The 26,478-nt window shown below is 47.5% G+C and overlaps 1 protein-coding gene across 1 annotated transcript in view; it reads right to left on the reverse strand.

Moving 5' to 3' along the window:
- Positions 1-3,750: 3,750 nt before the first annotated feature.
- LOC139395886 (arf-GAP with GTPase, ANK repeat and PH domain-containing protein 2-like) overlaps positions 3,751-26,478 on the reverse strand; it is a gene marked incomplete at its 3' end in the record, with an annotated part of 62,711 nt that continues 39,983 nt past the window's right edge. The window contains exons 2-7 of the mRNA XM_071143200.1: positions 20,980-21,038; positions 20,515-20,602; positions 15,927-15,941; positions 8,097-8,182; positions 4,501-4,642; positions 3,751-3,885 (exon numbers count right to left, since the gene is read on the reverse strand). Coding sequence (XP_070999301.1) covers positions 3,751-3,885; positions 4,501-4,642; positions 8,097-8,182; positions 15,927-15,941; positions 20,515-20,602; positions 20,980-21,038 — 525 coding nt within the window. The remainder of the gene's footprint in view (positions 3,886-4,500; positions 4,643-8,096; positions 8,183-15,926; positions 15,942-20,514; positions 20,603-20,979; positions 21,039-26,478) is intronic.

Below are 26,478 nucleotides of genomic sequence, written 5' to 3' on the forward strand. Positions count from 1 at the left end.
AGTCAGTCAGTCGGCTGCTGTCTGTCAGTCAGTCAGTCGGCTGCTGTCTGTCAGTCAGTCAGTCGGCTGCTGTCTGTCAGTCAGTCTGGAGGCTGCTGTCAGTCAGTCAGTCCAGTCAGTCAGTCAGTCGGCTGCTGTCAGTCAGTCAGTCTGGAGGCTGCCGTCAGTCAGTCAGTCTGGAGGCTGCCGTCAGTCAGTCAGTCTGGAGGCTGCCGTCAGTCAGTCAGTCTGGAGGCTGCCGTCAGTCAGTCAGTCTGGAGGCTGCCGTCAGTCAGTCAGTCTGGAGGCTGCCGTCAGTCAGTCAGTCTGGAGGCTGCCGTCAGTCAGTCAGTCTGGAGGCTGCCGTCAGTCAGTCAGTCTGGAGGCTGCCGTCAGTCAGTCAGTCTGGAGGCTGCCGTCAGTCAGTCAGTCTGGAAGGTGCCGTCAGTCAGTCAGTCTGGAGGCTGCCGTCAGTCAGTCAGTCTGGAGGCTGCCGTCAGTCAGTCAGTCTGGAGGCTGCCGTCAGTCAGTCAGTCTGGAGGCTGCCGTCAGTCAGTCAGTCTGGAGGCTGCTGTCAGTCAGTCAGTCTGGAGGCTGCTGTCTGTCAGTCTGGAGGCTGCTGTCTGTCAGTCTGGAGGCTGCTGTCTGTCAGTCTGGAGGCTGCTGTCTGTCAGTCTGGAGGCTGCTGTCTGTCAGTCTGGAAGCTGCTGTCAGTCAGTCTGGAGGCTGCTGTCAGTCAGTCTGGAGGCTGCTGTCTGTCAGTCTGGAGGCTGCCAGTCTGGAGGCTGCTGTCTGTCAGTCTGGAGGCTGCTGTCTGTCAGTCTGGAGGCTGCTGTCTGTCAGTCTATCACTCACACCCCAAACCACTTCTAAACGACTTGTAAATCCACTGAGAGCTCTTTTACTCTGGGGTTTCAAACCATCTATCGATGGATTCAGGTTGGAAACACCACGTAGTCTGATTTCAAGTGCATAATGCAAAAACGATAGTAAATGTCTTACATTTGATCATGTCTGAAAACAGAGCATCAGTAGTCATATTGAAAGAGACTTTCAGATCTACAGCAGCAGGGCTCCACAGAAAAGCTGGTCTGAAGAGATCACAACAGTCTTCATGTGTATTCACCTACTGCTCTCTAGTGGTCAGTCAATGTAATGACAACGTTCTCTCACTTGGACCCACAGTGGTCATTATGTGTTTTAGATTTATCATATTTACCAGATATTTAATTCATTTCATGATGAATCATTTCAAAATCCACATTCTTGGTTACAGAAAATAGCATTTTGTGATACAAGTGGAAATAAAACAGCAATGATTCCAGCAGACTAGAGACACACACAGAGAGAGAGACACACAGAGAGACACACACACACACACAGAGAGAGACACACACAGAGAGACACACAGAGAGAGAGAGAGACACACACAGAGAGAGAGAGACACACACAGAGACACACACACACAGAGAGAGAGAGACACGCACACAGAGAGAGAGAGAGACACGCACACAGAGAGAGAGACACGCACACAGAGAGAGAGAGAGACACGCACACAGAGGGAGAGAGAGACGCACACAGAGAGAGAGAGAGAGACGCACACAGAGAGAGAGAGAGAGACGCACACAGAGAGAGAGAGACGCACACAGAGAGAGAGAGACGCACACAGAGAGAGAGACGCACACAGAGAGAGAGAGACGCACACAGAGAGAGAGAGACGCACACAGAGAGAGAGAGACGCACACAGAGAGAGAGAAACGCACACAGAGAGAGAGACGCACACAGAGAGAGAGAGAGAGAGAGAGAGAGACGCACAGAGAGACACACACAGAGACACACACACACACACACAGAGAGACACACACAGAGAGAGAGAGACGCACACAGAGAGAGAGACGCACACAGAGAGAGAGAAAAGAGAGAGAGAGAGAGAGAGAGAGAGAGAGACACACACAGAGAGAGACGCACACAGAGAGAGAGAGAGAGAGAGAGAGACGCACAGAGACACACACACACAGAGAGACACACACAGAGAGACTTTGTGGAGGATGATTTGGTGTATCGGGGGCTGGTAATGAGCCACTGATTGCATGCCATATATTTCACTAATTCCAGCCTAGCTGGGCCCATGCCCTGCCCCAGCTCCCCCTTTATTAACGAGTTACAGCGTGGTGATTAATATAGGTGATATAGCAGAACAGCCTCAGGATTGACTCTTACTGGAGCAGGGCTCCTACTTGGTATTAACACGGGTGACTACTATAGTAGTATAGTGTAGACTCTTCTAGAAGACATCACCTCCAACAAGCTACTATAGACCACACAGGTCCATTGTGAACAGCACCTAGCTAGATAACACTGTGGACACCAGGGCATGGTGGCTTCAAGGAGACATTCTGACATGAGTCATTTATCAGACGCTCTTATCCAGAGAGACTTACAGTAGTGAGTGCAGACCTTCTCATACTTTTTATGGAGACTTTAATGAAGAAACTGGATATTTCTTGGTGTAAGAGGGAATGAAAGGTCAGTCATATTTCTCAGGGGTAAAGGCAGTCCAAGAACAGCCATATATATGTTGGAGTCACAGGTCAGCCATATGTCTGGAACCATCCTCTCCCTCTCAGTCCTCAACATGTGCTTTATGTATTTCTCCATGCTGGTTGAGATCATGTGACATGGCCAGCGAATGGCTGGTGCTGCTGGACTGGGCGCCGCTGTCCATAAGAGGGACCTTGTGACTCAGCCTGCTCCCCTCCCTGTATTATAAAATGTAATTGCGGTTCTCTTCGGCTAAATCGGTGAGAAGCCCATTTAATAGTTCATGGACAGATGATTAACACCAAGCAAACGGCCGTCATCAGGGTGAATGTCACCTTGTTTCCCCTCATGTCTTCATACAGGAAGGAAGGAGCTTTGGCTGCACACTGTAGAGATGTATGAATTACAGGTGGTGGGGTCAGCTGACCAGCTGTATTTATGTATGTATGTATGTATTTGGCTGCACACTGTAGAGATGTATGAATTACAGGTGGTGGGGTCAGCTGACCAGCTGTATGTATGTATGTATGTATTTGGCTGCACACTGTAGAGATGTATGAATTACAGGTGGTGGGTTCAGCTGACCAGCTGTATGTATGTATGTATGTATGTATTTGGCTGCACACTGTAGAGATGTATGAATTACAGGTGGTGGGGTCAGCTGACCAGCTGTATTTATGTATGTATGTATTTGGCTGCACACTGTAGAGATGTATGAATTACAGGTGGTGGGGTCAGCTGACCAGCTGTATGTATGTATGTATGTATTTGGCTGCACACTGTAGAGATGTATGAATTACAGGTGGTGGGGTCAGCTGACCAGCTGTATGTATGTATGTATGTATTTGGCTGCACACTGTAGAGATGTATGAATTACAGGTGGTGGGGTCAGCTGACCAGCTGTATGTATGTATGTATGTATGTATGTATTTGGCTGCACACTGTAGAGATGTATGAATTACAGGTGGTGGGGTCAGCTGACCAACTGTATTTTATGACTGATAATTGCTACTTCAAATTAAACCACAACCTGTGAGAAACATTTAATCTGCATAAACACATTCTAAAATGTGTTTTTATTCTCATAAGTCTGTCTCCCTACTTCCTGTATCTAAGTTGTGTTGAATGAAAGATGAATCCATGAACTACAGTTATTGTTGAGTTAGAACAGACAACTCAAAAGGTGGGTTATCTTAGTTTTCGATAACATCTCTGGTGGAGTAGTCTTACCGTCCTGGAAGACCCGTTCCACATTGAGGCCGTAGGTGGCACACGTCTCATAGTAGGTGCAGCGCTTCAGGTCATTGGACAGCTTGCGTGCTCGCGTGTCATCGATGACCCGGGGATTGGCTGAGCTGATAGCATCTGCAATCACAGAAATAGTCAATCATGTGGCGCCCTCTAGTGCTGATAGAAAGGAAGTGCATGTTTTATTGCAGTAATTACAAACAGGCGTTAGGTGGCAGTGACACTCCAAGGAAGGGGTTTCACACAGCTGGAGAAAAGATGCAAGAACGTGTATAGAACTATGTGTATAGAACTATGTGTATAGAACTATGTTTATAGAACTATGTTTATAGAACTATGTTTATAGAAGGTGTATAGAACTATGTGTGTGTGTCTCTGCGTGCCAGTGTGTGTGTGTGTGTGTGTGTGTGTGTCTCTGCGTGCCAGTGTGTGTGTGTCTCTGCATGCCAGTGTATGTGTGTGTGTGTATCTCTGCGTGCCAGTGTGTGTGTGTGTGTGTGTGTGTGTGTGTGTGTGTGTGTGTGTCTCTCTGCGTGCGGGTGTGTGTGTGTCTCTGCATGCCAGTGTGTGTGTGTGTGTGTGTGTGTGTGTGCGTGCCAGTGTGCGTGTGTCTCTGCGTGCCAGTGTGTGTGTGTGTGTGTGTGTGTGTGTGTGTGTCAGTGTCTCTGCGTGCCAGTGTGTGTGTGTGTGTGTGTGCGTTTGTCTCTGCGTGCCAGTGTGTGTGTGTCTCACCTTGCGTCCCCACCAACACCAGAGGTACCTCAGCAGTGTTTCGGTAGTTAGCCATGCGGCTGTAGTAATGGTAGACTGTCTGGAAACTGATCTCATCCTCCAGACTGAACACAAATATCACTGCATCCACCCACAGGGCAAACTGGAGAGAGACAGAGGAAGAGAGAGGGGTGAAAGTGAGAGAGCGAGAGAACAGAATTATGTGAGAAAGAGACAAGGACAGTAAGGTTAAAGCTAGAATCCTTAGTTGCTACATCTATTTTTGGACTTCTAAATTAATGATAGATATGTGTATATATATATATATATATATGTCTATATACAGTGCCTTGCGAAAGTATTCGGCCCCCTTGAACTTTGCGACCTTTTGCCACATTTCAGGCTTCAAACATAAAGATATAAAACTGTATTTTTTTGTGAAGAATCAACAACAAGTGGGACACAATCATCAAGTGGAACGACATTTATTGGATATTTCAAACTTTTTTAACAAATCAAAAACTGAAAAATTGGGCGTGCAAAATTATTCGGCCCCCTTAAGTTAATACTTTGTAGCGCCACCTTTTGCTGCGATTACAGCTGTAAGTCGCTTGGGGTATGTCTCTATCAGTTTTGCACATCGAGAGACTGACATTTTTTCCCATTCCTCCTTGCAAAACAGCTCGAGCTCAGTGAGGTTGGATGGAGAGCATTTGTGAACAGCAGTTTTCAGTTCTTTCCACAGATTCTCGATTGGATTCAGGTCTGGACTTTGACTTGGCCATTCTAACACCTGGATATGTTTATTTTTGAACCATTCCATTGTAGATTTTGCTTTATGTTTTGGATCATTGTCTTGTTGGAAGACAAATCTCCATCCCAGTCTCAGGTCTTTTGCAGACTCTATCAGGTTTTCTTCCAGAATGGTCCTGTATTTGGCTCCATCCATCTTCCCATCAATTTTAACCATCTTCCCTGTCCCTGCTGAAGAAAAGCAGGCCCAAACCATGATGCTGCCACCACCATGTTTGACAGTGGGGATGGTGTGTTCAGCTGTGTTGCTTTTACGCCAAACATAACGTTTTGCATTGTTGCCAAAAAGTTCAATTTTGGTTTCATCTGACCAGAGCACCTTCTTCCACATGGTTGGTGTGTCTCCCAGGTGGCTTGTGGCAAACTTTAAACGACACTTTTTATGGATATCTTTAAGAAATGGCTTTCTTCTTGCCACTCTTCCATAAAGGCCAGATTTGTGCAATATACGACTGATTGTTGTCCTATGGACAGAGTCTCCCACCTCAGCTGTAGATCTCTGCAGTTCATCCAGAGTAATTATGGGCCTCTTGGCTGCATCTCTGATCAGTCTTCTCCTTGTATGAGCTGAAAGTTTAGAGGGACGGCCAGGTCTTGGTAGATTTGCAGTGGTCTGATACTCCTTCCATTTCAATATTATCGCTTGCACAGTGCTCCTTGGGATGTTTAAAGCTTGGGAAATCTTTTTGTATCCAAATCCGGCTTTAAACTTCTTCACAACAGTATCTCGGACCTGCCTGGTGTGTTCCTTGTTCTTCATGATGCTCTCTGCGCTTTTAACGGACCTCTGAGACTATCACAGTGCAGGTGCATTTATACGGAGACTTGATTACACACAGGTGGATTGTATTTATCATCATTAGTCATTTAGGTCAACATTGGATCATTCAGAGATCCTCACTGAACTTCTGGAGAGAGTTTGCTGCACTGAAAGTAAAGGGGCTGAATAATTTTGCACGCCCAATTTTTCAGTTTTTGATTTGTTAAAAAAGTTTGAAATATCCAATAAATGTCGTTCCACTTCATGATTGTGTCCCACTTGTTGTTGATTCTTCACAAAAAAATACAGTTTTATATCTTTATGTTTGAAGCCTGAAATGTGGCAAAAGGTCGCAAAGTTCAAGGGGGCCGAATACTTTCGCAAGGCACTGTATATATATATATATACACTTCTAAATTAATGATAGATATGTGTATATATATATATATATACACACACACACACACACACACACACACATACACATATACACATATATATATATATATGTGTGTGTATATATATATATATATATATATATATATATATACACATACATACATACACACATTGATTCTTGAAGAATATAACTTGCCTCATGAGCTTAGTTCCACAGTCGTAGCCCATCAGAAACCTAAATACTAGCTTGTTTCACGGTCTATGAAGTTGAGTGATAACATTTCTCCAGCTCCACCCCTCAGCGTTTTACCAGAACAGGGGCTACGCTTTGATAGTGTTTCTAATAAGGATTGTAGTTTTAACTGGGGTTAGTAGTTCAGACTGCATGTGTGGTGAGGGCCCTCGGAGTGTGGTGTCAGGAAAATAACCTCACACTCAACGTCAACAAAACTAAGGAGATGATTGTGGACTTCAGGAAACAGCAGAGGGAGCACCCCCCTATCCACATCGACGGGACAGTAGTGGAGAGGGTAGCAAGTTTTTAGTTCCTCGGCATACACATCACGGACAAACTGAATTGGTCCACCCACACAGACAGCATTGTGAAGAAGGTGCAGCAGCGCCTCTTCAACCTCAGGAGGCTGAAGAAATTCGGCTTGTCACCAAAAACACTCACAAACTTCTACAGATGCACAATCGAGAGCATCCTGTCGGGCTGTATCACCGCCTGGTACGGCAACTGCTCCGCCAAACAAACGCAGGGCTCTCCAGAGGGTAGTGAGGTCTGCACAACGCATCACCGGGGGCAAACTACCTGCCCTCCAGGACACCTACACCACCAGATGTCACAGGAAGGCCATAAAGATCATCAAGGACAACAACAACCCGAGCCACTGCCTGTTCACCCCGCTATCATCCAGAAGGCGAGGTCAGTACAGGTGCATCAAAGCAGGGACCGAGAGACTGAAAAACAGCTTCTATCTCAAGGCAATCAGACTGTTAAACAGCCACCACTAACATTGAGTGGCTGATGCCAACATACTGACTCAACTCCAGCCACTTTAATAATGGGAATTGATGTAAAAAATGTATCACTAGCCACTTTAAACAATGCCACTTAATATACTGTTTACATACCCCACATTACCCATCTCATGTGTATATGTATATACTGTACTCTATATCATCTACTGCATCTTTATGTAATACATGGATCACTAGCCACTTTAAACTATGCCACTTTGTTTACATACCCTACATTACTCATCTCATATGTATATACTGTACTCTATACCATCTACTGCATCTTGCCTATGCCGTTCTGTACCATCACTCCTTCATATATCTTTATGTACATATTCTTTATCCCTTTACACTTGTGTGTATAAGGTAGTTGTTGTGAAATTGTTAGGTTAGATTACCCATTGGATATTACTGTCGGAACTAGAAGCACAAGCATTTTGCTACACTCGCATTAACATCTGCTAACCATGTGCATGTGACCAATAACATTTTATTTGAATAAAACTAGTTCTGGATTAAAAAGGGTGATCAACAGAGAATGTCCATTAAAGTGAAGTTTTACTCTCGGACTACATCTGTTTACAGGCAACCCTGTACATGTTAATACAGCTGTAATACCAACCTGAGCCTCTGGGGGGCCCCCTTCATCTCTGATGAGCAGTAGGTTGCTCTGTCCGTCCACCACTATCTCCTTCTTAAAACGGCCCCCTGCAGGAACAACACACAGCATGAGAGAGAGGAGAGGGACTAACATGGAGACGGATCAAATACAACATGAGTAACCACAGTATAACTAAACACACGTAGCTTTTAGTCCAATGTCACATTTCATCTGTTGATATCTCAGCAGGATAGCTATATAGAGTTAGAGCAGCGAGAGTGAATTCAACTAACTGTTGATGATGTAATAAATGCGTAGTAAAAATGTTTTGATGAGGTAATGGTAGTGAGAAGGAGACATGATCAATGGAAAGACACACACACACACTGAGGATGTCAGCCGTCTAGGACTAGATGGTGATAATGACTACCCACAGGAGAATGAGAGGAATGCTGCTATACAGGTAAACCACACACAGAGATGACAGTGGTGTGTGTGTGTGTGTGTGTGTCAGCAGGTCATTCCTCAGAAAAACATGTTTCATCTGTGAGACCTGTTAGAATGATGTCCTCTCACAATATGACCTTCAACTCTTCTCTGGCCTAGATGCTCTGAGGCTGACCTATGAACCTTGGCCTCAGATGGAAAGGTCAGAGGGCATGGGCCGTGACCAAGGGGGGGAGTGGTAAAGTACTTTCCTGTCCCGGGGCTTAAGCAGCCTTGGGGTGCCATCCTAGGGGAGCCAGCCTTGGGGAGCCAGCCTTGGGGAGCCAGCCTAGGGGAGCCAGCCTAGGGGAGCCAGCCTAGGGGAGCCAGCCTAGGGGAGCCAGCCTAGGGGAGCCAGCCTATTGGAGTGTCATGTAGCGCTATGGTCCCCAACCAGGGGTACTAAGACCTCTGGGAGTAGTGTCATGTAGCACAGCATTACTGACATCTAACGATCTGCCTGCACTGGGGGGGAGAGAGAGAGAGAGAGATAGAGAGAGAGAGAGATGGAGAGATGAAGAGAGGGAGAGAGTGATGAAGAGAGAGGGAGAGAGAGATGAAGAGAGGGAGAGAGAGATGAAGAGAGAGGGAGACGAAAAGAGAGGGGGACGAAGAGAGAGGGGGACGAGAGGGAGAGAGATGGAGAGAGAGAGAGATAAAGAGAGAGAGAGAGATGAAGAGAGAGAGAGATAAAGAGAGAGAGAGAGATGAAGGAGAGAGAGATGGAGAGGGAGAGAGAGATGAAGAGAGAGGGAGATGAAGAGAGAGGGAGATGAAGAGAGAGGGAGATGAAGAGAGAGGGAGATGAAGGAGAGAGAGATGAAGAGAGAGGGAGAGAGAGGGAGAGAGAGATGAAGAGAGCGATGAAGAGAGGGGGAGACGAAGAGAGGGGGATGAAGAGAGAGGGGGATGAAGAGAGAGGGGGATGAAGAGAGGGAGAGAGATGGAGAGATGAAGGGAGAGGGAGATGAAGAGAGGGAGAGAGATGCAGAAAGATGAAGGGAGAGGGAGATGAAGAGAGAGAGAGCGATGGAGAGAGAGAGAGATGAAAAGAGAGGGAGATGGAGAGAAAGAGCGATGGAGAGAGAGATGAAAAGAGAGGGAGATGAAGAGAGAGAGATGAAGAGAGAGAGAGATGAAGAGAGAAGGAGATGAAGAGAGAGGGAGATGAAGAGAGAGGGAGAGATGGAGAGGGAGAGATGGAGAGGGAGAGATGGAGAGGGAGAGATGGAGAGGGAGAGATGGAGAGGGAGAGATGAAGAGAGAGGGAGAGATGGAGAGAGAGAAAGGAGAAGAGAGAGAGAGAGATGAAGAGAGAGGGAGATGAAGAGAGAGGGAGAGATGGAGAGGGAAAGATGAAGAGAGAGGGAGAGATGGAGAGAGAGAAAGGTGAAGAGAAAGGGAGATGAAGAGAGAGGGAGATGAAGAGAGTGGTGAAGAGAGAGAGGTGAAGAGAGAGAGGTGAAGAGAGAGAGGTGAAGAGAGAGAGATGTAGAGAGAGGGAGATGAAGAGAGAGAGATGTAGAGAGAGGGAGATGAAGAGAGATGAAGAGAGAGATATGAAGGGAGAGGGAGATGTAGAGAGATGAAGAGAGAGAGGGAGATGAAGAGAGAGGGAGATGAAGGGAGAGATATGAAGGGAGAGATATGAAGGGAGAGGGAGATGTAGAGAGATGAAGAGAGAGAGGGAGATGAAGAGAGAGGGAGATGAAGAGAGAGAGGGAGATGAAGAGAGAGGGAGATGAAGAGAGAGAGATGAAGGGAGAGATATGAAGGGAGAGATATGAAGGGAGAGGGAGATGTAGAGAGATGAAGAGAGAGAGGGAGATGAAGAGAGAGGGAGATGAAGAGAGAGAGGGAGATGAAGAGAGAGGGAGATGAAGAGAGAGAGATGAAGGGAGAGATATGAAGGGAGAGATATGAAGGGAGAGGGAGATGTAGAGAGATGAAGAGAGAGAGGGAGATGAAGAGAAAGATGAAGAGAGAGAGGGAGATGTAGAGAAAGATGAAGAGAGAGAGGGAGATGTAGAGAGATGAAGAGAGAGAGGGAGATGTAGAGAGATGAAGAGAGAGAGGGAGATGTAGAGAGATGAAGAGAGAGATGTAGAGAGATGAAGAGAGAGAGGGAGATGTAGAGAGATGAAGAGAGAGAGGGAGATGTAGAGAGATGAAGAGAGAGAGGGAGATGTAGAGAGATGAAGAGAGAGAGGGAGATGTAGAGAGATGAAGAGAGAGAGGGAGATGTAGAGAGATGAAGAGAGTGAGGGAGATGTAGAGATGGAGAGAGAGAGGGAGATGTAGAGAGATGGAGAGAGAGAGGGAGATGTAGAGAGATGAAGAGAGAGAGGGAGATGTAGAGAGATGAAGAGAGAGAGATGAAGGGAGAGGGAGATGTAGAGAGATGAAGAGAGAGAGATGAAGAAGGGGAGATGTAGAGAGATGATGTAGAGAGATGATGTAGAGAGATAAGGGGGCCAGGCCCGGGACAGACTGAACACACTGCGCAGAATGTGTCGCACACTGAGACCTAACCTTGGAGTCATCATCATCATCATCAACCTTCTGCAAAACCCTGTCTGACTCCCTCGACCCACAGGGGGACAACACAGGGGTTTACTCCCTGGTTAAAGATACTGACCATCAGTCTAGCACCCCTTAAAGTAGAAACACCAACACACTGTAGAGTGGTCTGTCTCCTACAGCAAGACATTGCATCCCCAAGTTATAGGGAACTTAGTGTGCATGGCATGAAGAGCACTTTTACACACAAAAAATGTTTAAAAATAAAGTGATAAGCAACCTGTCAACTTCCACAGCGTTTAACTGTCAAAAATACCATCTAATACAGCTCAGGTCTTAAGTGTGTGAGCTGCTGCTAACCATATCTGTGGTGTTTGGGAGTTGGAATGTGAGCCAGGCCAGGCAGGGAACCCATAATGACATGGTTAACTGGCTGTGTGTGTGTGTGTGTGTGTGTGTGTGTGTGTGTGTGTGTGTGTGTGTGTGTGTGTGTGTGTGTGTGTGTGTGTGTGTGTCAGGGGAACAGGAAGAGGCTAGGCCATGGGTCAGTCAGTCAGTCAGCCAGCACCACACAGCAGCAGCTTTTCCCAAAGTCTTTTTCCAGCTCTTTTTCCAGCTGTGGGGTTCTGGAAGGAAGCCCACTCCAATTTGCTCAGGGGGGAGATTGGCGAAGGGCTGGGTGGGGCATAGGGGAGGAAAGAGGTGGCGGGGGCACAGTCCGGTTATAGACTGAAGGCTGGTGGGTATTTAGAGCGCTCTGGCGAGGACCTCTTGAAGAGAGAGGGCCTCTCTGCTCTCCAAGCAGCTCCAAGTGGAGTCCATCCATGCAGGAAAAATAAGAACATGTGTGGAAAATCCCTAATAATAAATATGCATATACACCAAAATACACACACCCTCATATTTGTATGCAGAGAAAATCCTCATTTTATATATATATATATATTTTACATTTATTTAAACTTTATTTAACTAGGCAGGTCAGTGAAGAACAAATTCTTATTTTTAATGACAGCCTACAGGGGAACAGTGGGTTAACTGCCTTGTTCAGGGACAGAAAGGCTGATTTTTACCTTGTCAGCTCGGGAATTCCATCTAGCAACATTTCGGTTACTGGCCCAACACTCTAACCACTAAGCTACCTGCTGGTTACTAGTCCAACGCTCTAACCACTAGGCTACCTGCTGGTTACTAGTCCAACGCTCTAACCACTAGGCTACCAGCTGGTTGGTTACTAGTCCAACGCTCTAACCACTAGGCTACCAGCTGGTTGGTTACTAGTCCAACGCTCTAACCACTAGGCTACCAGCTGGTTGGTTACTAGTCCAACGCTCTAACCACTAGGCTACCTGCTGGTTACTAGTCCAACGCTCTAACCACTAGGCTACCTGCGGGTTACTAGTCCAACGCTCTAACCACTAGGCTACCTGCTGGTTACTAGTCTAACGCTCTAACCACTAGGCTACCTGCTGGTTAATGGCCCAACGCTCTAAACACTAGGCTACCTGCCGTTCCAACACTCTAACCACTAGGCTACCTGCTGGTTACTAGTCCAACGCTCTAACCACTAGGCTACCTGCTGGTTAATGGCCCAACGCACTAACCACTAGGCTACCTGCTGGTTACTAGTCCAACGCTCTAACCACTAGGCTACCTGCTGGTTAATGGCCCAACGCTCTAACCACTAGGCTACCTGCCGTTCCAACACTCTAACCACTAGGCCACCTGCTGGTTACTAGTCCAACGCTCTAACCACTAGGCTACCAGCTGGTTACTAGTCCAACGCTCTAACCACTAGGCTACCTGCTGGTTACTAGTCCAACGCTCTAACCACTAGGCTACCTGCTGGTTACTAGTCCAATGCTCTAACCACTAGGCTACCTGCTACCACCACGCCCCCAGGTGGTGAGGGTAGGCAACAACATCTCCTCCCCGCTGATCCTCAACACTGGGGCCCCACAAGGGTGCGTTCTGAGCCCTCTCCTGTACTCCCTGTTCACCCACGACTGCGTGGCCACGCACGCCTCCAACTCAATCATCAAGTTTGCGGACGACACAACAGTGGTAGGCTTGATTACCAACAACGACGAGACGGCCTACAGGGAGGAGGTGAGGGCCCTCGGAGTGTGGTGTTAGGAAAATAACCTCACACTCAACGTCAACAAAACTAAGGAGATGATTGTGGACTTCAGGAAACAGCAGAGGGAACACCCCCCTATCCACATCGATGGAACAGTAGTGGAGAGGGTAGCAAGTTTTAAGTTCCTCGGCATACACATCACAGACAAACTGAATTGGTCCACTCACACAGACAGCATTGTGAAGAAGGCGCAGCAGCGCCTCTTCAACCTCAGGAGGCTGAAGAAATTCGGCTTGTCACCAAAAGCACTCACAAACTTCTACAGATGCACAATCGAGAGCATCCTGGCGGGCTGTATCACCGCCTGGTACGGCAACTGCTCCGCCCTCAACCGTAAGGCTCTCCAGAGGGTAGTGAGGTCTGCACAACACATCACCGGGGGCAAACTACCTGCCCTCCAGGACACCTACACCACCCGATGTCACAGGAAGGCCATAAAGATCATCAAGGACATCAACCATCCGAGCCACTGCCTGTTCACCCCGCTATCATCCAGAAGGCGAGGTCAGTACAGGTGCATCAAAGCTGGGACCGAGAGACTGAAAAACAGCTTCTATCTCAAGGCCATCAGACTGTTAAACAGCCACCACTAACATTGAGTGGCTGCTGCCAACACACTGACACTGACTCAACTCCAGCCACTTTAATAATGGGAATTGATGGGAAATGATGTAAATATATCACTAGCCACTTTAAACAATGCTACCTTATATAATGTTACTTAACCTACATTATTCATCTCATATGCATACGTATATACTGTACTCTATATCATCGACTGTATCCTTATGTAGTACATGTATCACTAGCCACTTTAACTATGCCACTTTGTTTACATACTCATCTCATATGTATATACTGTACTCGATACCATCTACTGTACCTGCCTATGCTGCTCTGTACCATCACTCATTCATATATCCTTATGTACATATTCTTTATCCCCTCACACTGTGTACAAGACAGTAGTTTTGGAATTGTTAGTTAGATTACTTGTTGGTTATTACTGCATTGTCGGAACTAGAAGCACAAGCATTTCGCTACACTCGCATTAACATCTGCTAACCATGTGTATGTGACAAATAAAATTTGATTTGATTTAGTTACTAGTCCAACGCACTAACCACTAGGCTACCTGCTGGTTACTAGTCCAACGCTCTAACCACTAGGCTACCTGCTGGTTACTAGTCCAACACTCTAACCACTAGGCTACCTGCTGGTTACTAGTCCAACGCTCTAACCACTAGGCTACCTGCTGGTTACTAGTCCAACTCTCTAACCACTAGGCTACTTGCTGGTTACTAGTCCAATGCTCTAACCACTAGGCTACCTGCTGGTTACTAGTCCAACGCTCTAACCACTAGGCTACCTGCTGGTTACTAGTCCAACGCTCTAACCACTGGGCTACCTGCTGGTTACTAGTCCAACGCTCTAACCACTAGGCTACCTGCCGTCACAACGCTCTAACCACTAGGCTACCTGCTGGTTAATGGCCCAATGCTCTAACCACTAGGCTGGTTAATGGCCCAACGCACTAACCACTAGGCTACCTGCTGGTTAATGGCCCAACGCTCTAAACACTAGGCTACCTGCCGTTCCAACACTCTAACCACTAGGCTACCTGCTGGTTACTAGTCCAACGCTCTAACCACTAGGCTACCTGCTGGTTACTAGTCCAACGCTCTAACCACTAGGCTACCTGCTGGTTACTAGTCCAACGCTCTAACCACTAGGCTACCTGCTGGTTACTAGTCCAATGCTCTAACCACTAGGCTACCTGCTAGTTACTAGTCCAACGCTCTAACCACTAGGCTACCTGCTGGTTACTAGTCCAACACTCTAACCACTAGGCTACCTGCCGTCCCAACGCTCTAACCACTAGGCTACCTGCTGGTTACTAGTCCAACGCTCTAACCACTAGGCTACCTGCCGTCCCAACGCTCTAACCACTAGGCTACCTGCTGGTTACTGGCCCAACACTCTAACCACTAGACTACCTGCTGGTTACTAGTCCAACACTCTAACCACTAGGCTACCTGCTGGTTACTAGTCCAACTCTCTAACCACTAGGCTACTTGCTGGTTACTAGTCCAATGCTCTAACCACTAGGCTACTTGCTGGTTACTAGTCCAATGCTCTAACCACTAGGCTACCTGCTGGTTACTAGTCCAACGCTCTAACCACTAGGCTACCTGCTGGTTACTAGGCCAACGCTCTAACCACTAGGCTACCTGCTGGTGCAGCTTTGTGGCTTGGCTCTCTGCTGAGTCAGCTGCTCAGTGTGTGTGTGTGTGTGTGTGTGTGTGTGTGTGTGTGTGTGTGTGTGTGTGTGTGTGACATAGAGAAGGGGTGAGTTGTGGCTCCACAAAGGAAACAACAGACACAGTGACAGAGTGAAAAGGAGAGTGTTAGCTACGTGAAGCTACAAGCTAAATGTTAGCACAGCAGCAACTTGATCAGCCTCAGGTTCATCATCTAGCTGCTCGTTTGACTGTCACATTAGATCGTCTAAGTGGGAAATACCTGGCTTGTGGCCATTCAGAGTAGCACTTTAGATACAGAATGCATTGTTGTGGTGATATCTGGAATGATTATGGGCAACCTGACCTATTATCAAGCTGCTACTGTGAAATGGTAAGACCCTAAAGCAGAGAGGAAAACATTCCACAAGGGCCACAGACAGAATGAGAGAAGAGGATAGTTACCTGCATCCACGTCAGCTAGTTACAAATGCAGACAAGAACAAAGAGAGGAAATAAAAGCAAATCCAAGGTGCAGGCAAGTTATATTCTCAGTTCAAATTAAACACACACACACACACACACACACACACACACACACACACACACACACACACACAGAGAGTGAGACAGAGACAGACAGACAGACACCCTAGGTCAGAAAGTCTAGAGAGAAAACCAAGCCTCCCAGGTTGAGTGTACAGCCTAGAGCTGTGAGAGGAGAGGGGGTAGGGAGAGTGCAGTGGGGTTATCACATAGAATGTCACAATCGCACATTACCCCTGGCCAGTCAGTGGGTGGTAGAAGAGCAGGTCTTTAAACAGATCCTAGTAGCTATAATCACATCTGACGCTGTCTGATGTCACATGACCTACCATAACCTCACACACAACTATCCTGCATTATGCTATCTACATTGGGCCCTTACGTTGTGTTAACATGGCAGCCAGCACGTTGTGGTGACGTTGTGAGAACGTTGTGACAACAGCCAGGTGTGTTTGGGTTGGTGTTCTATAACCTATCATAATGTGTCCATTCATACGCTGTGTGTCTGAGAGGACCTGAGAGAGACCACCACAGCAGTCAGTACTGGCTGCCATTCCCTCTGCAGACTCCAGTCTACACACTAAGAATAGGCCTGGGAGCAACTACAGCAGCCTACAACTCAATCAATTTCCAGGAGAATTGGGGACCGTCTTGGGAGCATCCATTTTTAGATAGGTGGTTAAGACAGCGTGTGTGATCAAGCAGGGATTTTCTATTTTTGTTAGGCCATTGGTCATGGAACAACTATATCAAAGAGACAGAGTTCTTTTGGGTGGAAACACTTCCTAGATGGGCGGCGGTGCCAAGAATTTGCCTGGATCAAAGACCGAAGGCTTGTCGTTTTAACTTCGCTAAAACACATTCTGCCTTCAAATGCTGGATTGTGTTTCTCTTGGCAGCTGACTGTTATAATCAAGAGGCAAAGAAGCGAAAAACACCCGTTGAGTTGTTGACATTTTTCTTTTTGGATATTCCCTAGCCTGCCACCGGCATGCACAGACTCAAGCCAGCAGCTATGAAGAGTGACTTTTTGGATATTCCCTAGCCTGCCACCGGCATGCACAGACTCAAGCCAGCAGCTATGAAGAGTGACTTTTTGGATATTCCCTAGCCTGCCACCGGCATGCACAGACTCAAGCCAGCAGCTATGAAGAGTGACTTTTTGGATATTCCCTAGCCTGCCACCGGCATGCACAGACTCAAGCCAGCAGCTATGAAGAGTGACTTTTTGGATATTCCCTAGCCTGCCACCGGCATGCACAGACTCAAGCCAGCAGCTATGAAGAGTGACTTTTTGGATATTCCCTAGCCTGCCACCGGCATGCACAGACTCAAGCCAGCAGCTATGAAGAGTGACTTTTTGGATATTCCCTAGCCTGCCACCGGCATGCACAGACTCAAGCCAGCAGCTATGAAGAGTGACTTTTTGGATATTCCCTAGCCTGCCACCGGCATGCACAGACTCAAGCCAGCAGCTATGAAGAGTGACTTTTTGGATATTCCCTAGCCTGCCACCGGCATGCACAGACTCAAGCCAGCAGCTATGAAGAGTGACTTTTTGGATATTCCCTAGCCTGCCACCGGCATGCACAGACTCAAGCCAGCAGCTATGAAGAGTGACTTTTTGGATATTCCCTAGCCTGCCACCGGCATGCACAGACTCAAGCCAGCAGCTATGAAGAGTGACTTTTTGGATATTCTCTAGCCTGCCACCGGCATGCACAGACTCAAGCCAGCAGCTATGAAGAGTGACTTTTTGGATATTCCCTAGCCTGCCACCGGCATGCACAGACTCAAGCCAGCAGCTATGAAGAGTGACTGACAGACAAATACAGTGGGACACACAGATCATCCTTCAGTTTTACTCCTGCATTTAAACGTTAAACCTTCCAATAGGTGTCTCAATATTTACTAGGCTATTCCCCTATAAGACTATCTAAACCCATCTACAGGGCGGCAGGTAGGCTATCAGTTAAGACCATCGGGCCAGTAACCGAAAGGTTGCGGTTTCAAATCCCTGAGCCGACTAGGTTTCAAAAATATGTCAATATGCCCTTGAGCAAGGCACTTAAAGGAACAATTGGGGTTAAGTCTCTCTGGATAAGAGCGACTGCTAAATGACTAAAATGTCAAATGTAAATTTATGAGGCAACGTTTTCTACACAGTGTTGAAATATTAACATGCTGAGGTCTCTGAAAGTAGAGCGTAGAGAGGGTTCCCGTCTGTGGGCGAGCAGAGCTGGCAGGGTGCCTCCTCTAAGCTTCAATAATGGATGCAGAGTATGGCTGTCTCCTCAGGGCCTGGACTGAACTGATGATGCTAACACGCTACCGCTACATGAAGGGCTGCATCTCAATAGTGTCTGGTGACTTCCTGTCCCAATCTCCTTTCCTTCATCTGCATTGATATGAAGCCACAGGAGAGCTGAAAGCAATAGGACAGATGAGCGATGACTGCCATGTATCTGACTGGTACCTGTCCACTTCTTTTAGACTACTGCAGCTGAACAAGAGGAGAGGAGATGATTAAAGGAGGACACTGGACTATTGAGACACAGCCTGGTGTGGAGGAGAGGACACTGGACTATTGAGACGCAGCCTGGAGTGAAGGAGAGGACACTGGACTATTGAGACGCAGCCTGGAGTGGAGGAGAGGACACTGGACTATTGAGATGCAGCCTGGAGTGGAGGAGAGGACACTGGACTATTGAGACGCAGCCTGGAGTGGAGGAGAGGACACTGGACTATTGAGATGCAGCCTGGAGTGGAGGAGAGGACACTGGACTATTGAGATGCAGCCTGGAGTGGAGGAGAGGACACTGGACTATTGAGACGCAGCCTGGAGTGGAGGAGAGGACACTGGACTATTGAGATGCAGCCTGGAGTGGAGGAGAGGACACTGGACTATTGAGACGCAGCCTGGTGTGGAGGAGAGGACACTGGACTATTGAGACGCAGCCTGGTGTGGAGGAGAGGAGCCCCTCAGGCTTAGCTTGAGGAGAGGTAACAGGGAGAGAACACTAGCTTCAGGACTAACATACTGCTCTCTCCAGCTCCTTGTAGCTGGGCAGTTGGGTTAAGCAACCTCTTTAAGCTAGTGGCACTATTTTTATGTTTGGAAAAATAACGTTCCCAAAGTAAACGGCCTATTTCTCATGACCAGATGCTAGAATTTGCATATAATTGACAGATTAGGATAGAAAACACTAAAGTTTCCAAAACTGTCAAAATATTGTCTGTGGGTATAACAGAACTGATATTGCAGGCGAAAGCCTGAGGATAATCCAATCAGGAAGAGCCTCTTATTTTGTGTTATTCTGTGTTCCTATGCGTGCCTGTCCTCCATTTAAAGGGATATCAACCAGATTCCTTTTTCTGTGGCTTCCCTAAGGTGTCAACAGTCTTTAGACATAGTTTCAGGCTTTCATTTTGAAAAATGAGCGTGAAGGATCACATTGCGTAAGTGGAGAGGTGGGGGCTCTCAGAGTGAGTTGGTGCACAATTGAGTAAACCGGCCATTGTTCCTCCCGCTGTTATGGAAAAAAGCTACACACTCGGTTGATATATTATCAAATATATATTTTAAAAACTACCTGAGGAATGATTATAAAAAATGTTTGACATGTTTCTGTGGACATTATGAAGACTATTTGGAATTTCCGTCTGCGTTGTCGTGACCGCTCTTTCCTGTGGATTTCTGAATATAACGCCACAAACAAATGTCAGTATTTTGGGTATAAAAATAATCTTTATGGAACAAAAGGAACAATTGCTGTGTAACTGGGAGTCTCGTGAGTGAAAACATCCGAAGATCATCAAAGGTAAACGGTTAATTTGATTGCTTTTCTGATTTTCGTGCCCAAGCTTCATGATGCTAAGTGTACATAATCCTATGCTAGGCTATCGATAAACTTACACAAACGCTTGGATTGCTTTCGCTGTAAAGCATAATTTCAAAATCTGAGACGACAGGGTGATTTACAAAAGGCTAAGCTGTGTTTCAAAATATTGCACTTGTGATTTCATGAATATGAATATTTTCTAGTAATATTATTTGACTGTTGCGCTATGCTATTCAGCGGTTGCAGACGGAGATGATCCCGCTACAGGGATTGGTAGCGGCAAGAAGTTTTCAGCATGAGCACGGCACCCTGGTGAATTTATTAAGGCTTTCTACGAAGCTTTTCCCTAACCAACCACACCGCTATCGACTGACAGACATGATCTGCATCTGAAACGGCACCCTATTCCCTATATATAGTGCCCTAAAACAAAGTAGTGAAAAGGGTGCCATTTCAGAGTCCTCCACTGACAGGTACAGACACACATCGGTACAGACACGCACACTGGTAGAGACACGCACACTGGTACAGACACGCACACTGGTACAGACACGCACACTGGTACAGACACGCACACTGGTACAGACACACACACTGGTACAGACACACACAGGTACAGACACACACACAGACGTGGTGAGCAGCAGAGAGCACCCTGGTCTTACCTTCTGGAGATTCCTCCTGGACGTATGTTCCTGTCAGGTACCTGTGAACCAGCGCAGACTTCCCACTGGCCAGGTTACCCACAATGCCCTGGGGGAGGAAGAAGAACAGGGAAGTGAGGCTGTTTCCTGGTTTTGCATGTCTTCTACTTTGGCTTGTAATAATCAGAATGGTTGTGCTGCAGTGGATAAAGCTGAGAAGATCTTCAGAGGAAGACTGCCTCAGATGCCTACATGAATATAGAGAATATGGAATATAGAGGAAGACTGCCTCAGATGCATACATGAATATAGAGAATATGGAATATAGAGGAAGACTGCCTCAGATGCCTACATGAATATAGAGAATATGGAATATAGAGGAAGGCAATTCTATTCTGTTTCAAGTTTTGACCTCATTCCTGGTCTGTGTACATGTACGTCCAGGAGAAGACTCACTGGAGCGTTTGTATCCAATTTCAGACTCACCACTTTGAGTTCTGGTACCGATCGGCTCAGGGTCCACTCCTGGCTGTTCACAAAGGCGTCTGCAACAAAGAAAGAGAAGCCTGTCAATCAACGGCACACACACAATACCCAGATAACATCAGAGGTCTGACAAGCTGTAATACATGTCCTCCAGACGTCACGGCAACAAGGGTTCCAATCTGTTCCTGCTCAGTAGTCACCCACTAACAGGGAGGAAAGAGACAGACAAACGAGAAGAAAGGGGGAGGATGAGGAGACGAGTAGGAGAGACTTCAGGGAGGATAGGAGCGTATCATGAAAGATGACAGCTGAGTGACAGCTAGGATAGCTGCATCCTCTCAGAGATACTTCCTGTCTGGTCTGAATGGATGTCTTCAGTAGAGCATATCAGCTGTACATACACACGGAACAGCAAGTCAACAAGACTGATGATACACTACACTGAACAACTACTATACTAGCTATACCACGAATCCTGAAGAATACTGCCCATAGTAGGTGTGTGTGGTATTGGCTGACGTGCTACTGGCTAGGTGTAATATCTCCCTGGCTGTGAGGCTACTGGCTAGGTGTAATATCTCCCTGGCTGTGAGGATACTGGCTAGGTGTAATATCTCCCTGGCCGTGAGGCTACTGGCTAGGTGTAATATCTCCCTGGCCGTGAGGCTACTGGCTAGGTGTAATATCTCCCTGGCCGTGAGGCTACTGGCTAGGTGTAATATCTCCCTGGCCGTGAGGCTACTGGCTAGGTGTAATATCTCCCTGGCCGTGAGGCTACTGGCTAGGTGTAATATCTCCCTGGCCGTGAGGCTACTGGCTAGGTGTAATATCTCCCTGGCTATGAGGCTACTGGCTAGGTGTAATATCTCCCTGGCTATGAGGCTACTGGCTAGGTGTAATATCTCCCTGTCTGTGAGGCTACTGGCTAGGTGTAATATCTCCCTGGCTGTGAGGCTACTGGCTAGGTGTAATATCTCCCTGGCTATGAGGCTACTGGCTAGGTGTAATGTCTCCCTGGCTGTGAGGCTACTGGCTAGGCGTAATATCTCCCTGTCTGTGAGGCTACTGGCTAGGTGTAATATCTCCCTGGCTATGAGGCTACTGGCTAGGTGTAATATCTCCCTGTCTGTGAGGCTACTGGCTAGGTGTAATATCTCCCTGGCTGTGAGGCTACTGGCTAGGTGTAATATCTCCCTGGCTGTGAGGCTACTGGCTAGGTGTAATATCTCCCTGGCTGTGAGGCTACTGGCTAGGTGTAATATCTCCCTGGCTGTGAGGCTACTGGCTAGGTGTAATATCTCCCTGGCTGTGAGGCTACTGGCTAGGTGTAATATCTCCCTGGCTGTGAGGCCCATTAGCCTGACTGGGCCCAGGTCTTATTATCCATCAGAGGCCCAGCATGGCTGCCAAACAAAAGCAGCAGGCCCGCGGTGGAGCCGGTCACACTCTTAATGTTTAATATCACACCAGCTGCTCTGCGACTGGCTCTATTGGAGCCACTGAGCTCCATCTTGGCTCACTGTTGTGGCGCTGGCAGGGCCATTCAGAATAGATCTTTGCTAACCAAAGCAACACACCATAGAGGTGAGAGGGTTAGGGGTGGAGCTAGTCATTACATACAAGGCATTCTGATGCCAACTGTCCTTACGCCACACCCGTTTCCTTGTCTGTTATTAAGGCTAGTGGACTAACAGGAGATGTGGCCTCTACTCTGATTCGTTCTGTCGGTCCTGTGTACATTCCTCCACTTCACCCTCGGCTGTTTATGAGACAGAGATTAGACCTGGCAGGATGGATGGAAGGTTAAGTGAGGTCAGTGTGTGGGCCAGTTTATTTAACTGTAGGTTACAGCTGTGTGAGGAGGTTGAGTTGAGAGACTGTAATGTGAATGTGTTGTTTGGAATCTGTTGACTTGACTGTAATAATGGGTGGTGCATGTGTGAGTGACTGCTAAATGAGCGTGGGTGAAACAGTGTATTGTCGTCTATAATGCAGTGTGCTGTGTACAGTTTGTGTGTGTAGTAATGCGTGGGGGGAATAAACTGCCATCCCTCTGCCACTTCAATCACTCCCCTCATTTCCCAAGACCTCCTAGCCTCTCCTCCTCCTCACTGGTTGTTACAGCAGATACTGTAGAACACTCAACACAGCACACACACCTAACTAGTAACGGTCACACACACACACACACACCTAACTAGTAACGGTCACACACACACACACACACACACACACACACACACCTAACTAGTAACAGTCTCACACACACACACACACACACACCTAACTAGTAACGGTCACACACACACACACCTAACTAGTAACGGTCACACACACACACACCTAACTAGTAACGGTCACACACACACACACACACCTAACTAGTAACGGTCACACACACACACACCTAACTAGTAACGGTCACACACACACACCTACTAGTAACGGTCACACACATACACCTAACTAGTAACGGTCACACACACACACACCTAACTAGTAACGGTCACACACACACCTAACTAGTAACGGTCACACACACACACCTAACTAGTAACAGTCACACACACAATTCACTGCTGGTTACTGGTGTGTGTGTGGTCAGTTTTATCAGGGCCATCCAGTCACTCACCACAGTGTTACCCTGGAGGGAGCTGACACATATAATATCAGGTCATTCTAGAAAAGGACTCTGTTCATGCTTGTTATAATCCCACACAACACAGTGCAGTTCTAATAGAAGGCCATTTAGCAGACACTATTATCCAGAGAGACTTGGTCCAAAGAGACTTGGTCCAAAGAGACTTGGTCCAGAGAGACTTGGTCCAAAGAGACTTGGTCCAAAGAGACTTGGTCCAAAGAGACTTGGTCCAAAGAGACTTGGTCCAAAGAGACTTGGTCCAGAGAGACTTGGTCCAGAGAGACTTGGTCCAAAGAGAGAGAGACTTGGTCCAGAGAGACTTAGTCATGCATGCATACATTTTCACGTATGGGCTACACTACAGGCAGACACTACACTACACTACAGGCAGACACTACACTACGGGCAGACACGACACTACACTACACTACAGGCAGACACTACGCTACAGGCAGACACTACACTACAGGCAGACACTACAGACAGACACTACACTACACTACAGGCAGACACTACAGACAGACACTACACTACAGGCAGACACGACACTACAGGCAGACACGACACTACAGGCAGACACGACACTACAGGCAGACACGACACTACACTACAGGCAGACACTACAGACAGACACTACACTACAGGCAGACACGACACTACAGGCAGACACGACACTACATGCAGACACTACACTACAGGCAGACACTACACTACAGGCAGACACTACACTACACTACAGGCAGACAGTCACTACACTACAGGCAGACATGACACTACAGGCAGGCAGTCACTACAGACAGACACTACACTACAGGCAGACACAACACTACAGGCAGGCAGTCACTACACTACAGGCAGACACGACACTACAGGCAGGCAGTCACTACAGACAGACACTACACTACAGGCAGACACGACACTACAGGCAGACACGACACTACACTACAGGCAGACACGACACTACACTACAGGCAGACACGACACGACACTACAGGCAGACACGACACTACACACGACACGACAGGCAGACACGACACGACAGGCAGACACGACAGGCAGACACGACACTACAGCCAGACACGACACTACAGGCAGACACGACACTACAGGCAGACACGACACTACAGGCAGACACGACACGACAGGCAGACACTACAGGCAGACACGACACGACAGGCAGACACTACAGGCAGACACGACACGACAGGCAGACACGACAGGCAGACACGACACGACAGGCAGACACGACACTACACTACAGGCAGACACGACATGACACTACAGGCAGACACGACATGACACTACAGGCAGACACGACATGACACTACAGGCAGACACGACAGGCAGACACGACACGACAGGCAGACACGACAGGCAGACACGACACGACAGGCAGACACTACAGGCAGACACGACACGACAGGCAGACACGACAGTTAGACACGACACGACACTACACTACAGGCAGACACGACACTACACTACAGGCAGACACGACACTACACTACAGGCAGACACGACACTACAGGCAGACACGACACTACACTACAGGCAGACACGACACTACACTACAGGCAGACACGACATGACACTACAGGCAGACACGACATGACACTACAGGCAGACACGACATGACACTACAGGCAGACACGACAGGCAGACACGACACGACAGGCAGACACGACACTACAGGCAGACACGACACTACACTACAGGCAGACACGACACTACACTACACTACAGGCAGACACGACACGACACTACAGGCAGACACAACACTACAGGCAGACACTACACTAGTCACGACACTACAGGCAGACAGTCACTACACTACACTACAGGCAGACAGTCACTACACTACACTACAGGCAGACAGTCACTACACTACACTACAGGCAGACAGTCACTACAGTACAGGCAGACACTACACTAGTCACTACACTACAGGCAGACAGTCACTACAGTACAGGCAGACAGTCACTACACTTCACTACAGGCAGACAGTCACTACAAGCAGACAGTCACTACACTACACTACAGGCAGACAGTCACTACAGGCAGACAGTCACTACACTACACTACAGTGCTTCTACACCTGCATTGCTTGCTGTTTGGGGTTTTAGGCTGGGTTTCTGTACAGCACTTTGAGATATCAGCTGATGTACGAAGGGCTATATAAATAAATTTGATTTGACTACAGGCAGACAGTCACTACAGTACATTACAGGCAGACAGTCACTACAGTACACTAAAGGCAGACAGTCACTACACTACATGACAGGCAGACACTACAGTACAGGCAGACAGTCACTACACTAAAGACACCACACACTCTTTATTAATGCCTTGAGTACCAAACAGGTGATTATGGGAAGGCTGTGGACCATATTTTCCGACGTTATCCCAACCCATCGTATTCCACCACATCAGTCCAGTCTCCCGTGTCTGAGGACAGCAGGTGTCACGTCCTCTGACATGTTACAGCGTCTCAGACCTTGACCTCTGTGGCACCACTTCAGAAGATGTTCATGACTTGATTGTGGGCAAGAGACTAATCTACTGCATCAATTTAGTGGACCACAACATATTTCTGAAAGCATTTGATGGGTCCCAGAGTTGAGAAAACACTGGGATAGATAACACATGATGACAACAACCCCCCCCCCATCCCCCTCCCTCCCCCCCATCCCCCTCCCTCCCCCATCATTTAAATAAGTCAGTGTCCCACTCCTAACCCCGCCTCTGTCTGATGGTCTATTGGGATTGGTCAGACAACAGCGGGACTGGAAAGAATCCAGTAAAAAGGGTTCCTATTGGCCGAATGGTACACAGGGGTGTATTGTTGCCCTGGTACCCCG

The sequence above is a fragment of the Oncorhynchus clarkii genome, unplaced genomic scaffold (assembly GCF_045791955.1).
Source record: "Oncorhynchus clarkii lewisi isolate Uvic-CL-2024 unplaced genomic scaffold, UVic_Ocla_1.0 unplaced_contig_188_pilon_pilon, whole genome shotgun sequence".
Taxonomy (NCBI): domain Eukaryota; kingdom Metazoa; phylum Chordata; class Actinopteri; order Salmoniformes; family Salmonidae; genus Oncorhynchus; species Oncorhynchus clarkii.